Below are 14456 nucleotides of genomic sequence, written 5' to 3' on the forward strand. Positions count from 1 at the left end.
TACTAAAATGTAACAAGGAAAATTTCATTGAACTGACAATTTAGTGTTTTACAACAGAGACGGAAAAAATATATACATCAATCTGGGCACAAAATTTAGAATGACATCCTACAAATTTTCCGAGCTGTTAGCTGGATCATTTATTCAATAGGAAAAGGTAGAAAAATCTATGGTATCACGGTCCAAAATTTGAATTTCCACAAGTACGAGCTATCGACCAAGAAACAAATATCAGAAGCATAAAGCCAAAAACCTTCGACAGCATGCAAAATGTGTGAAATTCTACCTTTGGACTTCATTCTCCATTTGTGTGTGTCATAGAACTATAACTATGACTAACTGAAGCTGTAGATTACCTTTCTATGCAAAATGCACAATTTCAACTGAAGAGCAATCTGCGGAAGCGTTGTACTTTATTAGACCCGTTCAAACACTCTGAATGGCCATTAGACGAAAATTTCTCCTTGAATATGCTCCGCCTTTTTCTTGATCTGATCAAGTAATCTTCAGTGTCTAAAACGTAAGAAACCTAGGCATCCGAATCAACAAACACAAAGTTAGCAAGAGAGACAAGGTTCTTAAATTTGTGGCCTCCTAAGGATAGCTAGATTACCTTTGATGAACTGCATGCTATCTTACATTCTAGACCATTAAAAATTCGAAGTCCTTCCATAGAGTCGGATGTAAAAGTCTCATCTGTAACTCCATGCTTCCGTTTATTTCTGCAAAATACGAGCTTGAATTAACCTATGTTATAAACAAGGCCACGAAAGTACTCTCTGCTTAAATAGTACCTTGTCAAGTACAATCCAGGGTTCTCCTTCTGCGGAATAACAGAGAGGAGTTCATTGCTCAAATAAGCAGCAAAATTTGGGTCCATTGTAACAGCAGACACCTCCGGCTTATCATAAACATAGTCCATGAGTTGCATGGATAGACGTGTTGGTTTAGATGACTGCAATGGAGGTCATTTATCAATGCTTCATTTAAATGGAGAAGGGAATGCTAGGTTCTACATCGGTCACATAACATAAAAAGAAGCAAAGATGTTGCAAAAACTTACACATGCTATTCTATATATTGTCTCGTCATGAACAAGAGCACGCACATTTTCATGGTAAACTACATCCGAAAATGTGCTAGAATTTCTTGAGATTTCATATGTATATAGTTGGAGAAGTTTACTCTCCAACTCATCAGTTGCAATCGTTTGAAGCTGCATGAGACGCAGAACGAAATTCTTAGAATTGTACAAGACAGCAGCATACACCAAACAAGAAGAAAATGAAAAAACACATGCATTTACCTGTTTGACAATTTTGTATATCAACTTGTCTAAGGTGAAGAGAAGATATGACTGAGCTCCAATAATAGCTCGGCAGTCATCCTCGAACTTTGCATTGTCAGAGGAACCATCAAGCAGGTTATAAAGTGCACTCCTGAATCTGTAACATTAAAGAGGAGCTTAGTCTGATTAATCAAAATTCATTGGAACAGGAAAAAAAACACTTTTGATGGGGAAAATAAAAGGAAACAAATCACTCAAGTGACCTGGAATATGATTCAGTAGAGTTTATAGCATTTGAGACTCTCCATCTGTGTTCAGATGATGAAGAATGCAATTTTGCTTTCTGTAGTCTTTCGTACAATGTCTGTAGTTAAAGAGAAAAAACGTTAATGTTGCATCACGTGAGGGATGGATGCATACTTCATGATATTAAATAGCCTAACCTGGTGAAGTCTGAACAGTACATAAAATGAATCATTTCCAAAAAATATACGTGATTCCTTCTCCCTGTCATGAAATATAGAAGGAACTTGCTTGGTGAGAGGCCTGGATGTATGTAGAAGACGTTCCGAAAATGGCATAACAGCATTATCTCCTTCAGCATCATGGACATCAGCAGTTCCTTCCACCTCACCTTCACTCTCTGCCTTGTTATCATTCTCATCATTGTCCCCATCTTCTTCACGCTCTTCATGAGAACCTTCTCCATTAGCAGACTCACTACCTGAAACGTCACAATTTTCAGAAGCATTCTCACTGTCCTCTGATGTCCCCTGAGCACTCGCTTCCCCTTCATCATCAGCATCATTCTCACATCCTCTGTGTCCACCACGAATTTCTTCTTCTCCGTGTCCACTTTGGTACAGCTTACTACTTGAACTTCCCTTTAAACTATGTGATACATTTTGACCACCATCATTCGATGGCGTAAAATTATCCTCAAAATCACCATTTGGAGTTAATTCACCCTCTTCTCTCTCAAGTTTACATTTTCCTACGGATTCTTCATGACATTTCTCAACTTTGTTACCTTCTGCCTTTAGGTCCACGAACCCTCCGTTCTAAAATCATGCGGGAAAAAGAAAAAAAGGAGAAAGATATTAGAGATGAGAGGCGACTAGATTCCACTTCATTTGATCTGAGGAGAGCTTTTTATTATTTATTTATTTATTTTTACTGTATTAGCACGCTACTGAACTTTACAGAAACTGAGATTGTTTTCTAATCGCTCAACAGCTAAAGAAAGAAGAGTCTCCTGAGCCAAGAATTTTTCAATTGGGAAGCAGTTAAAGAAACGGAGCTTACATTACTGTTAGGGGCATCTTCACGAGTCAGTGTTGGGTGTCTAAACGGGTAAATTTGGGTTGCTATTCTCTGAAGGGTTACTTTGGGCATAGCCCAAATCAGCCAACCAACAAAATACATTGCCCAACCCGTTAAATTTTGGGTCCATTTTGCCACCCCTCACTGCCTGACAAGGGAGCAAGAGGCAGACAAACACAGTTCACAGCAGGATCCTAAAAATTCTCTCTTGGATTCACGTCAGGATATTTTGCCAGTGGTTTATCTAAAGACTGACTACCTTTTATTTCCTAATTTTTCGGCTTTTTGGGAGTAGGATTAGGGAAAGAGGTTGAACAAGGAGAACAAGTGGTGAGGGCACAGTGATCTAAAATTTAAAACACGTACCTTTGAGTCATTAGAAGACACTCTCTCAGCTTCACGTTTGATTGTGGAACTACTAGGTCTCGAAGTGCCTGCACCATGCACTATAAATGGAAAAAGTACATCAACTTAATAATAAATCCCGTGAAGAGGTGTAAAAAACACAAAATGGAAGAGCAATGCAGAATAGGCAGGCCATGAACCTGAAGCAGTTTCTCTACAGACTCTTCCAAGGCTTTCCCCCACAATAGTGCTGTTCGAAAGCACTAGCTGGTCAGCAGACAAAGCCTCTCTGCTGAGACCAGATGCCCCATCTGCCATGTTGAGATTAGCGGCTGCCTTTCCATGCTGAAGGAGGGTCTTTGGATTGACAATTTTCAGTGTCACACCATTTGCATGAGGAGGGTTATCATCCTTAAACCCATTTTCGCCATCTGCTATCCGAACTCTAGAAGAAATTGAATGCTCAGGTGGAAGCTGTTCATCTCCATTCCTGGAACTGCTTTGTCTGCAATTCAAGCCCGAGCCACTAGCAGGGCTACCCACCCTTTCCCCGTCAATTGCTGTTTTATCTTTACCATTTAGATTTTTAGCTTTTACAACACCTTCACCATCCACTTCATCTTGAGGCTGACGAGGAACACCAAAAATTGGTTCCAGGAAGGTGGTCCAAATCTTCATGACTTTATCCAACTGTTCTCTTGTACAAACTTCTCTACATGAATACTTGATGATTTGATAAAGGTCTTCATGGATGTCAGAATCAGGATACTCGAACTCCAGATGTGCGATAATCGGTTGCCCATTTCCAGCAGCAACAGAGAGCAGCACATCATCTTCTTTGCACTTATTTTCACTGATTTCTTTTATCTCAGCCAGCAGTGCTGTGGGAAGAAAATCAGTTCTGTGAGAAAAGCACTTGTGGCAAGAACAGAGTTTACATAGAATTCATCTAATGCACTATGATCTCTCAAAAGATCTTTTTCTACATTACAATTCAAGGTGTGCTTCTAGTGCTGGGACAAAAGTTGAAACAGATGCTTGAAAATTCTATAATCAACTCAAGAAAGTAGCACTATGTGGACATACAACAAACTTCCTCCTGTGTCTGCAAGAATAAAACCTCGACTACTGAATTCTGTGAAAGCATAGTCATGAATATCCACAAGCAAAAGAATACATCTATCAATAATGACTACCAAGGCTAATCAGTTGAAGTGGCTCAAAACCATATTGATGGTGAAATCTCTTACACCTCCTTTTGGCTTTTATTACCAGTGTGATGGAACCTTTCCAAATAAAGAACATTAGGCCACCTGCACCAATTGCTGTGAGCTTAGACAGCTACAGGCTACTTCATTTACACGACAGCTAGATTAGGGACACCAAAATTTCCAAATCATGCTCAAAGAGCATATACTTTTTTTTTTTTTTTTTTTAAATCTTTCAAGGAAGGGGAGATCTTTTAATTGTAAGTTGAGAATGTTACTTCTAGTTGATAATTTTCCTAGTAGCTTTCAGACTCAAACTAGAGCCTTCATGTCAATACTCCTGGTCACCTATATAAAGAGTAATTCAAGACAAGAGCACCCTAAGTAGAAATACACCTCACACCATCTGGAATAGTCTGGAAATAAGGCTTGTGATCAACACATGTTGTCCTATTCATAAAGTAAACATAAACTTCAAAACTATTATAAAACTAAACAGTAGGCTCAAATATGTTTACTGTTTGATCAGGCAGGCATTGACAGAACAAATTCTCATGCAGGGCAAGCATTAGATTATTCTTAAGGCTAGATAAGACTTCAGACGGCAAGTAACAACTACAGTGAGGTGAAAGCAAAATAAGAGTTTCTGCTTCATCAATATTTCTGCTTGTTAGGTCTTGTAGTCGTTAGAAAGTAGAACTCCAAAGGAACTGCTAAACTTAAGATTCACGGGAAGATGGGCATTTTGTTACTGGTAGAAGTATCCGAAACAATTTACCATTCCTTACCTTTCCTTTTTGAATAAATTAGATACAATGCATTTCAAGCTGTCTGACAGGCAATAATAATTTCTCAATACAAAGTAAATAAGGAAACTTTCTGAAGTAGTAGTTCACATGATGATGAAGGAAGCTATAGGCCAATTTGTATTACAAATAAAAAAGATATAGGCCAATTTGTAAGCAAAAGAAGATAAGAAAGGAAAAGGTAAAAGAATGAAGAATGTATTTGTATAGTAAAAGATTATAAAATAAATAGGGAAAGCAAAAATCAGCATCGATAAAATAATGTTGTGGGTGCAGCCATATTTTTAATTAGCACCTAAAGACAAATTGAACTCTACCCGCTGCAATTACCAAAGGAAGAGTCATAAGCAGTACAGACGTAAATTCTATACGTAGAATGATTGAGGGGACAGAACACCTGAATACTTATTCACAATGGGTGAAGTGCATTACATGAGTATAAGGATTTCCACTTTTAGTTTAGCTACTTCAATTATCCCAGAGCAGCACCACGAAAGCGGCCCCAAGAAATAGGTATTCAGTTTTCTAATTAACTTAATCTCCAAACTAGTGTATTTGTCCGCGCATCGTGCGGTCATAAAACACGTTGATGGTTTAAGTGATTCTTTTAGAAATATATTATCAACATAATTAAATGAGACCAAAAAGTTTATGTATATATAGACAAAAATTTAATTAATCCTATAAAAAGAAGATGAGAAAGAAAACAAAAAACAAAAAACAAAAAACAAAAAACAAAAAAAGAGAACACGACGACTTGCTTAGCACCTTCTAACCTCACACGTTTAAGTTGCTTATATAAATACCTTTCACCTCTTAAATTCAAATCATTTATCTATTTTTACCTCTTAGAGAATTTATGTATAAAACAATCCAACAATCTCAAATTATAACTGACAAATGTTTTAGACAAAATTTAAACTTTTTGTATTAAGACCAAAACACACACACATGATATTGAGAAGTTACACCTGAACGCTTGTTCACAATGGATGAAGTGCATTACATGAGTATAAAGATTTCCACTTTTAGTTTAGCTACTTGAATTATCCCAGAGCAGCACCACGAAAGGGGCCCCAAGAAATAGGTATTCAGTTTTCTAATTAACTTAATCTCCAATCTAGTGTATTTGTCCACGCATCGTGCGGTGAGGTCATAAAGCACGTTGATGGTTTAAGTGATTATTTTAGAAATACATAATCAACATAATTAAATGAGACCAAAATTTTTTTGAGTGTGTGTGTATATATATACACAAAAGTTTAATTAATCCTATAAAAAGAAGATGAGAAAGAAACCACAAAACAGAAGGAAAAAAAAAAAAAAGAACACGACGACTTGCTTAGCACCTTCTAACCTCACACATTTAAAGTTGCTTATATAAATACCTTTCACCTCTTAAAATTCAAATCGATTATCTATTTTTACCTCTTAGAGAATTATATATAGATACAAAAATTTAATTAATCCTATAAGAAGAAGATGAGAAAGAAACCAAAAAACAGAAAACAAAACAAAACAAAAAAAGAACACGACGACTTGCTTAGCACCTTCTGACCTCACACGTTTAAAGTTGCTTATATAAATACCTTTCACCTCTTAAAATTCAAATCGTTTATCTATTTTTACCTCTTAGAGAATTTATGTATAAAACAATCCAACAATCTCATATAACTGATAAACGTTTTAGACAAAATTTAAACTTTTTATATTAAGACCAAGACACACATGATATTGAGTAAAAACAACATTTGCAAAGCAAATTATAATATATCTTGCTAAAACACTCAATCTCAAATTATAATTAATTATCATTTGCAAACTTGAAGCACCATAAGGGAAACTATATCCTCCTATTTTTTAATAAACAGTCACTACTCCCAGCTATGTAACGCTTTTCTAATCAAAAGATAGGAGATCACCCTTCTCTCGAAATTACGGGGTCATTTTACCGAGTTCCTTTGACACAGTGTTCTCAAGCGCCCTAGATTATGTAAATAAAGTTACTTCCTTCTAATTGCAAATGCCAAAAAAAGAAGAAGGAGCTTTGCACACAAAAATGTTTATTCCTTCCATCAGCTTCCTTCCTTCCCATACAAGACAAAACACAAATTCCACAAAGCCAGAACAAAATACTTGTTATCTATACTCTTCAAACTTGAATGCCTATTTTGTATAAGCCCAAACTTCTTGGACTCATCTTCAAGCAAGGCAACAGTGCACTCATAATTAGTAGAGCATCTATGCAGATGGAGTAGCCATTATCTTTCCCCTTGATAATTCACATTGATTCAACACTTCTTGGCATAGTCTTCTTATATGCAGGTAAGACCACACGTTTTTCTTCATTAAGTATAGAGAATTGTAAAGGCACAAATCATAGAAAACTTACTGTTTTGGAAAACGAAGCGTTTCGAAAATGGAAGTTTTTCATCTTTAATTTCATTTTCTTGATTGTCCTTCCTATTCAATTGAGTAATTATTTAGGCAGTTTTAGTTTTTTTTAATATTCTTAAATGTCTTTCCCTTTTAATTGAGCAATGAATGTGGACAATTATAAACTCATTGATAGAGTCATTTTAATTTTCAGCAAATATTTAGAGAGAAATATAAGCGAAAAAAGTAAAAAAATAAACAAAAAAGATAAATAGGAATGGTGGCCATAGAGAGGTGCCACATCACCTTGTCCATGCTTAGCTTTATTATACAAAAAATAGATTTCTTGGTCACTAATGCTCCCATTTTTATTTTTATACTTCAAGTAGCTTACACAATACTTCAAGTAGTTATTAGAATGAACTAGTTCTAAATCAGCAAAATGTCATCTCATCTCACATTACCTTTAGTGCTCAAGCTTTTCGAGTCCTGCTGCTTGAAATAAAAGCTACGATGATCCAGTGATTTGTGGTAGTTCTTAGCATAAATTTCAGCCCAAACTTTATTAAAATCAGAGCGACACCTCGCCCACTCCTCTTGTTTCTGCTTCAAGCGAGTGAGTATAACTGGAAGGGCAAGTGGTGCATTCTTCCTCAACACATCCATAACATCAAGCCCGTGGTCACCGTAGAGACGTTCAATGCACCTTAGATTCAGAGCTATACCAAAACAATGCATAATCATTTATGATAACAACAACCCAAATGGAAATATCAGCATTATTTATCAGCCATTTACCAGTAAAATGTTCTTCAATACGGATATGACTATCACTCGCAATAGTATTATCATTGATCTTGTTGAGCAATTCTTCAACACGTCTTGTTGTCGTATTGACAGACTCTAAAAGCATATCCAGCTCAAACCTATTATTATGAAAACATCACCAATTGCAAACGAGTATTAAGGAGAACTTCACAAGAACTGGTTGGCGGAAAAGAGATCACTTCATCTAACATCCTAGATAAAATGAAGGTTAAGACTTTAAGACCACATGCTTCAAGACAACTTCCAACCTGTCATCTTCACATCGGAACAAGCTCTCTTCATACTGGTTTTTGCGCATATGTTTAAAAGAGTAGTCCTCACTTCCTGATGTTACAGATACCCAGTGATCATTTAATACTTCGGCACCAATTTCTGTTCTCTGACTCGCTAAAGGAATTGGATACTGCAATAAGAAAAGATCCATGCACCATCATGTAAAATATTTGTAAGACAATAATACATGTATTTTAGGAAGAAGATAGAGTTATTTGAACAATAGATCTGTACATTCTTTGGAAGAAGCCGATAACTTGGGGAGCAACTGTCACAGTTAGAGAGATCAAGCTCATGTATAGGTTTTGCTGCATATTTATCCTTGCTTGGATACAAAGACATTTTTTGCCCTTGTATATCTCTACTTCCATAGGCCGCGGCTCTGTCAGATCTCTCTCTTTCTCTTGTCTCACGGACTCTATTCCTGTCTTCCCACTCGCAATCTCGGTCTTTGTCCCTGTCTTCTACTTTCTCAGACTTGAGAATGTGTTCATCACTCCATAAGGATCCTGCAATGGATTGAGATAAGTCAGAGATCTAGAGGATACACAGGTGTCACAAACCATTGCAGTCATTGTCATATCTTTCAAAACTAAATCTAACATCATTCTTACGTGTTTTGCCGAGAATAGAAGCAAGATATCCATCTACAGAAAAGCTCCAAATTAGATAAAATCCTTATAAAGATCTGGAAAAGAAAACTCAAACAGCAGTAGCCCAGAAATGCAAGTGTAACAGAAACATAAGCAGGAATCATTAGCTTATTACCTGTCCTCTCACAATGAGAAATAAATTCCTCAAATCCCTCCATGAGATCTGGATGTTTCTGAAATAAGCTGCTAACCTGAGGCGAACAAATTTTCACTCCAAATTACTGATTTTGCGGATACTAGATAAGCATTATAAACAAGAAACTGAATCATGTAATTGACAACTAATGTTGAAACCACACTCGCAAGCATAAAGTCAAGCTAGACCAGAAAGACATGCTTGTGGAACCACATTCTCATTAGAAAAGATTCATCAGTATGTGTATAGGCAACATATTATACTTCCATGAATTTTCATTATTTTTTTTCTTTATGGAAAAAGGGGGTTGCGATTCAGGTATTTATGCAATTGATAATCAAGGACATTACTGTCTGGACCTCAGATGGATGTGAAGATATATGAACATTGGGATTCATTGTCTTAAAGCAAAGAATGGCAGGCATATACAAGATTTCTCACTACAAAGGTGTATACTACTTCGCTAACACAAATTTAACCAAGCTCATTGAAAAGCAATTTCAAAGCATGAAGAAAGATACCAAGGATTGCAATTGTGGTCTTGTAACTATGTCCCTGCTATAGATATGAAGGCACTTAAAAAATTGTTTTCGATCTCCGATATCCTGTAACCTTTCCTTAACCCGCTCACAGTAAGCAAAGCCATGGTCCGGCATACCTGCTCCAACATAAGTAGATTATAAATGATTCCATTGAACTAAAAAATCTGATGAAGCTAATAAAAAGAAACCTAGAATATGTTTACAGGAAATGAAACATACATCCAGCAAATTCAGCAGAGCAAATTGTTACATACCATACAACAACATGCAAAGTCCCATAATCATAACTTTCTCAACTTCAAGACCATAAGCTTACAAAATATACTTCAAGCAATAATTCTATATTAGTTAATCACCTTTCATGGTGGGAACAAGCAAGTTACATCAGTAGGCAAACTTACTGTGTTCAAACTGGTCAACAGCAGCATCTCTATGAACAGATTTTCTGTCCAGCTCTCTATCCTCATGTTGTTGTTCCCTTCTTTCCCTTTCAGTTCTCGTCGTTGTTTCTTCATATTCTGGATCAGGCCGATCAACTAGTGAAGTAGCCTTCTAAACCAGCCAAAAGAAATTACTCTGGTTTATCAGCCAAAATTCAACGACATCGGACTCTAGAAAATCACCATCAAGAAACTACCTTCTCGACATGCATGTGCCTTGCTGCGGTCATCGAAGAGCTTTTCTCATCATAACGCTGGATAAGGGCCCTATGAGCTTGAGCATTACGAGCTCGGGCTGCTGCCATGGCATCAGGTAAAAAATGGGTGAACTCTTCAAGCAAATCAGGATGGCCACGGAAAAGGTGGGAGACCTGCAAAGCATAAAACTCAGTAGTGACATTTGAAAGTAAGCAAATCCCAGAATGAAATTAGAAAAGATGCATGCTTTCCTTTTTTACTCATATACAAAAAAGCTGTCAAGGAAAGGCGAGTACAATACCTCATTATAAACGTCTGCAATAGCCTTGTTTTCCTTTCTATACATATTCAAAATATCAAGAAACGATTTATATACGAAATCATCGCCTTGAAATCTAGTCTGCAAGCAGCATGTTAATCAAATGAGAAAACCAAATTTAATTCAGAAAACAGCATTCTTCAGTTGCATGATATTTACCTTTATCTTGTTTACAAAACTGATTGCTTCTTCAAATTCAACTGGCTTTTTCACTGGAGGTTCATCCTCAGGATTGGTGATCTCATATCCCTTGGGCAAAAATGTATTGAAACCTAAAATTAGGCTTCGATGCCCTTTGAATAATTCCTTCACCCTCACTATCACACCAGAAGTGTCAATTCTACAAACAAACAATCCCAAGGAAAAGGAAAAAGATAATGATTAGCACCAAATATTGCTAAACCAATGGCAGTTAACCTGTCAGGATTTTTTTTTTTTTTTTTTTTTTTGCGGAGTGGTAGTATGGACAGGAGGGGCGGAGGGCGAGAAGTGACCAAAATTCTACCTTTGAGCCTTGAAATCTTTCATGACCTCAAGAAACTCATCATATTTGTCCCTTCTGTCCTGAAAGATTTCCTTCACTGCCTTGAGATAGCCAAGTGCATCGTTTGTTGTTAGCTTGTTGGCACTACTTCCACCCATCATTGGGGATTGCCCAGAACTACAGTGTCAAAAATAAGACATGAAAAAAACACATCTTTTTACAGGAAATCAACATCTATCATCAGCTCTTTGTACAATCACATTAGTTACAATATCAATACTGAAAGTCAATATTTAAAGAGGGATAGAGAACCCAGAAACATGTTCATATTCTGAAACAGAATCCTAGCTTCAGCATGGTAGTAAGGGAAACAAAGACAAAGGAAAATAAACCAATCTCGTGCTAATATTTAAAAAAAGAAATAAAATCTGGACTTACTGTGATGCAACTAAGCTAAGTAGCCGTTTGGCCATGAATATTTTTTACGTTTTTCCGGAGTTGTAAGTTGAATTCTGGAATTTGAAAAACATCAGAAAACTGTTTTTCACTTTTTTCACTCCAAATCACTCACAAAACTACAAAAAACAACTCTAATTTGTATTCATGGCCAACACAACTCCAATTTCCAAAAAACGTTTTTCACTTTGAAAGCAAAAACTACTTTTTTCAAATACTCACAATTTTCATGGCCAAACGGACCCTTATAGTACTCTCTGGTCAGCTCGAATGGAGGACAAAATTCACAAAAGAAAAAAAAAAGGAAAAAGTTTATCACTTTCACAAAACAAATTACTGCCCAGAACAATTTTCTATAAAACCTTATCACCAAATTATACGTTAAATTTTTGAAAATATTACCTAATAATCTCAAAATTAACACGATGAATGAAGACATAGTTTTGCAGTTAATAATAATTTTGCAGTATATAAAATTTGAAATAATTGATAAGAAGACTTACTGTTCAACACGAGAAGAAACAATGGGGCGTTTAAGTTGAGAACTCATGTACACATCATCTCTTCACCATTGTAAATTAATAATCCTCAAACGGAAAATCACGCTTATATTTACTCTCCAAATCCTCCAATTAACATAATAATACAAAATCCTGAAACAACAAACAAAATTCACATAAACTCACTTATTCAACAATACACAAATACAGATTAATAGTAATCCGAAACAAAAATTGCTCTTTTATTTGCTCTCTAAATCCTCCAATTAACAAAATAATACAAAATCACTTCATCAACAATACACAATTGCAGATTAAACTAATAGTAATCCTCAACAAAAATTGCTCTTTTATTTACTCTCCAAATCCTCCAATTAACAAAATAATACAAAATCACTTATTCAACAATACACTGTTACAGATTAAGCTAATAGTAATCCTCAACAAAAATTGCTCTTTTATTTACTCTCCAAATCCTCCAATTAACAAAATAATACAAAATCACTTCTTCAAAAATACAAAAATTACAGATTAAATTAATAGTTATCCTCAACAAAAAAATGGCGCTTTTTACTCTCCAAATCCTCCAATTAACAAACTAATACAAAATCACTTATTCAGCAATACACAATTACAGATTAAACTAATCCTCAACAAAAATTTCTCTTTTATTTACTCTCCAAATCCTCCAATTAACAAAATAATACAAAATCACCTCTTCAACAATACACAATTACAGATTAAACTAATAGTAATCCTCAACAAAAATTGCTCTTTTATTTACTCTCCAAATCCTCCAATTACCAAAAATAATACAAAATTCACATAAACTCACTTCTTCATCAATACACAATTACAGAGTAAATTAATAACCCTCAACAAAAAATGGCGCTTTTATTTACTCTCCAAATCCTCCAATTAACAAAATAATACAAAATCCTGAAACAACAAAATTCACATAACAATTACAGATCTAACAAACAACAATTATCAACTAAATTACAGATCACCTCAAAATTGTCATCAAAATCACAAAATAAGCAAAACAACAAAATCTAGTAAATTACATAACTTGAAATTTAAGGAAAGCATAAACAATGAGGCAGTAAAAAAAGGTAAAAGAATTTTTACAGAGATCTTCAAAACGAGTCCGTTAATGACGGTTGCTTTGTTTGAAGAATTCTCAACAAAACACTTTGGTTTAGCAAAATAAAAAAAATAAAAACTGTGTAGAAGTGATGAATAATATGTATTTATTCAATTTTGTTTATTCAAAAACGAATGAGAAGAAAGGTAAATATAGCTAGCTCTATGGCTAATTGGTTATGGTTGTGATTTATTTAATTTTTTGATAGTTATTTGGAAGATTATATGATATGGAGAAAAATCTTCTTTTGTGATACAACAATATTATGAGAGGAAAAAAAAGAGAGAGTTTATAGTGTGTTATATTGTATCGTCTTAGCTGGTTTTTTTTTTGTTGATATATTAAGAGGATTGATATATATATATATATATATATTTATAAAAAAAAATAAAGAAAATAAAAAAATCAATACCGAGAGAGTTAGAGGGAGAAGAAAAGAAAAGCTGCGTGGGGGGCGGGGGCCGAGGGAGTCATTTTGAATATTTTTTTTGGGAAAATTTCAAAAATATACAAGTTGGTCACTTACATTGCAAAAAAATAACTCAAAATTTACATTACGAAAAATAGCTCAAAATATATAAACATATACAGACACTTATATTAACAAATGCCAACATATACAAACATATATACAAAGGCAGAAAGAGAGAAAGCGAGAGAGAGAAAAATTTAGGTCATTTTTTGTAAGAATTAAAAAATTGGTTTTGATAGCATTGTTGTCGCAGTGAACATACAGTGTAATTTTCTCCTTTTTTATGGTATCAAATGGACTACTAAATAAAGACCTAATTGTATGTGATTAGGAGTTGATTAAAATTGTAAGAATGGATTATTAGAGCGTAATACTTTTGGGTTTTTTTGTTTTGTTTTGGGTCAAAGCAATAAAATCATGAATATACTGTGACACATTATGGGGTTGTTTGTTTTAGAGGTAATTTATGTTGGAATTAGTAATGTATGGATTAATACACCATTAATAATGTAGAAATTGGTAATACTAAGATTGTAATGTAAGAACTATAGTACTTCAGGGACTAATAATGCAAGAATTGTGTAATATGAGGTTATTTCGTGTTGAATATTTTGTTTGATATATTACATATCAGTATACAATGAATAATTTAAAATGTTTAT

General features: G+C 34.9%; 1 protein-coding gene across 2 annotated transcripts; it reads right to left on the reverse strand.

Annotated features, from left to right (window-relative positions):
• LOC132067430 (paired amphipathic helix protein Sin3-like 4) lies at nt 1-13656 on the reverse strand. Of its 2 annotated transcripts, none has more exons than XM_059460657.1 (23): nt 13307-13656; nt 12179-12328; nt 11241-11396; nt 10895-11075; nt 10718-10816; nt 10416-10589; nt 10180-10327; nt 9758-9894; nt 9216-9291; nt 9062-9094; nt 8682-8956; nt 8423-8577; nt 8145-8272; nt 7811-8065; nt 3157-3837; nt 2978-3057; nt 1732-2349; nt 1552-1652; nt 1307-1445; nt 1064-1216; nt 795-955; nt 614-722; nt 1-529 (listed from the first exon to the last, which is right to left on the reverse strand). In XM_059460657.1, exons 2-23 carry the CDS (start codon nt 12223-12225, stop codon nt 380-382), a joined length of 4056 nt encoding a protein of 1351 aa, XP_059316640.1. In that variant the 5' UTR covers nt 12226-12328; nt 13307-13656; the 3' UTR covers nt 1-379. The 2 variants fall into 2 exon arrangements, with proteins under 2 accessions (XP_059316640.1, XP_059316639.1); XM_059460656.1 differs by having other exon boundaries at nt 10180-10330.
• Nucleotides 13657-14456: the final 800 nt, after the last annotated feature.

This window comes from Lycium ferocissimum, chromosome 8 (genome assembly GCF_029784015.1).
Source record: "Lycium ferocissimum isolate CSIRO_LF1 chromosome 8, AGI_CSIRO_Lferr_CH_V1, whole genome shotgun sequence".
NCBI classification, from domain to species: Eukaryota; Viridiplantae; Streptophyta; class Magnoliopsida; order Solanales; family Solanaceae; genus Lycium; species Lycium ferocissimum.

Coding starts and splice junctions, on each gene's coding strand:
- LOC132067430 (XM_059460656.1), bottom strand. CDS start 12,225: ATGAGTTCTCAACTTAAACGCCCCATTGTTTCTTCTCGTGTTGAACA. Junction 11,397..12,178: donor GTTTCTTCTCGTGTTGAACA/GTAAGTCTTCTT, acceptor TTGACACTGTAG/TTCTGGGCAATCCCCAATGA. Junction 1,653..1,731: donor TACTGTTCAGACTTCACCAG/GTTAGGCTATTT, acceptor CTTTAACTACAG/ACATTGTACGAAAGACTACA.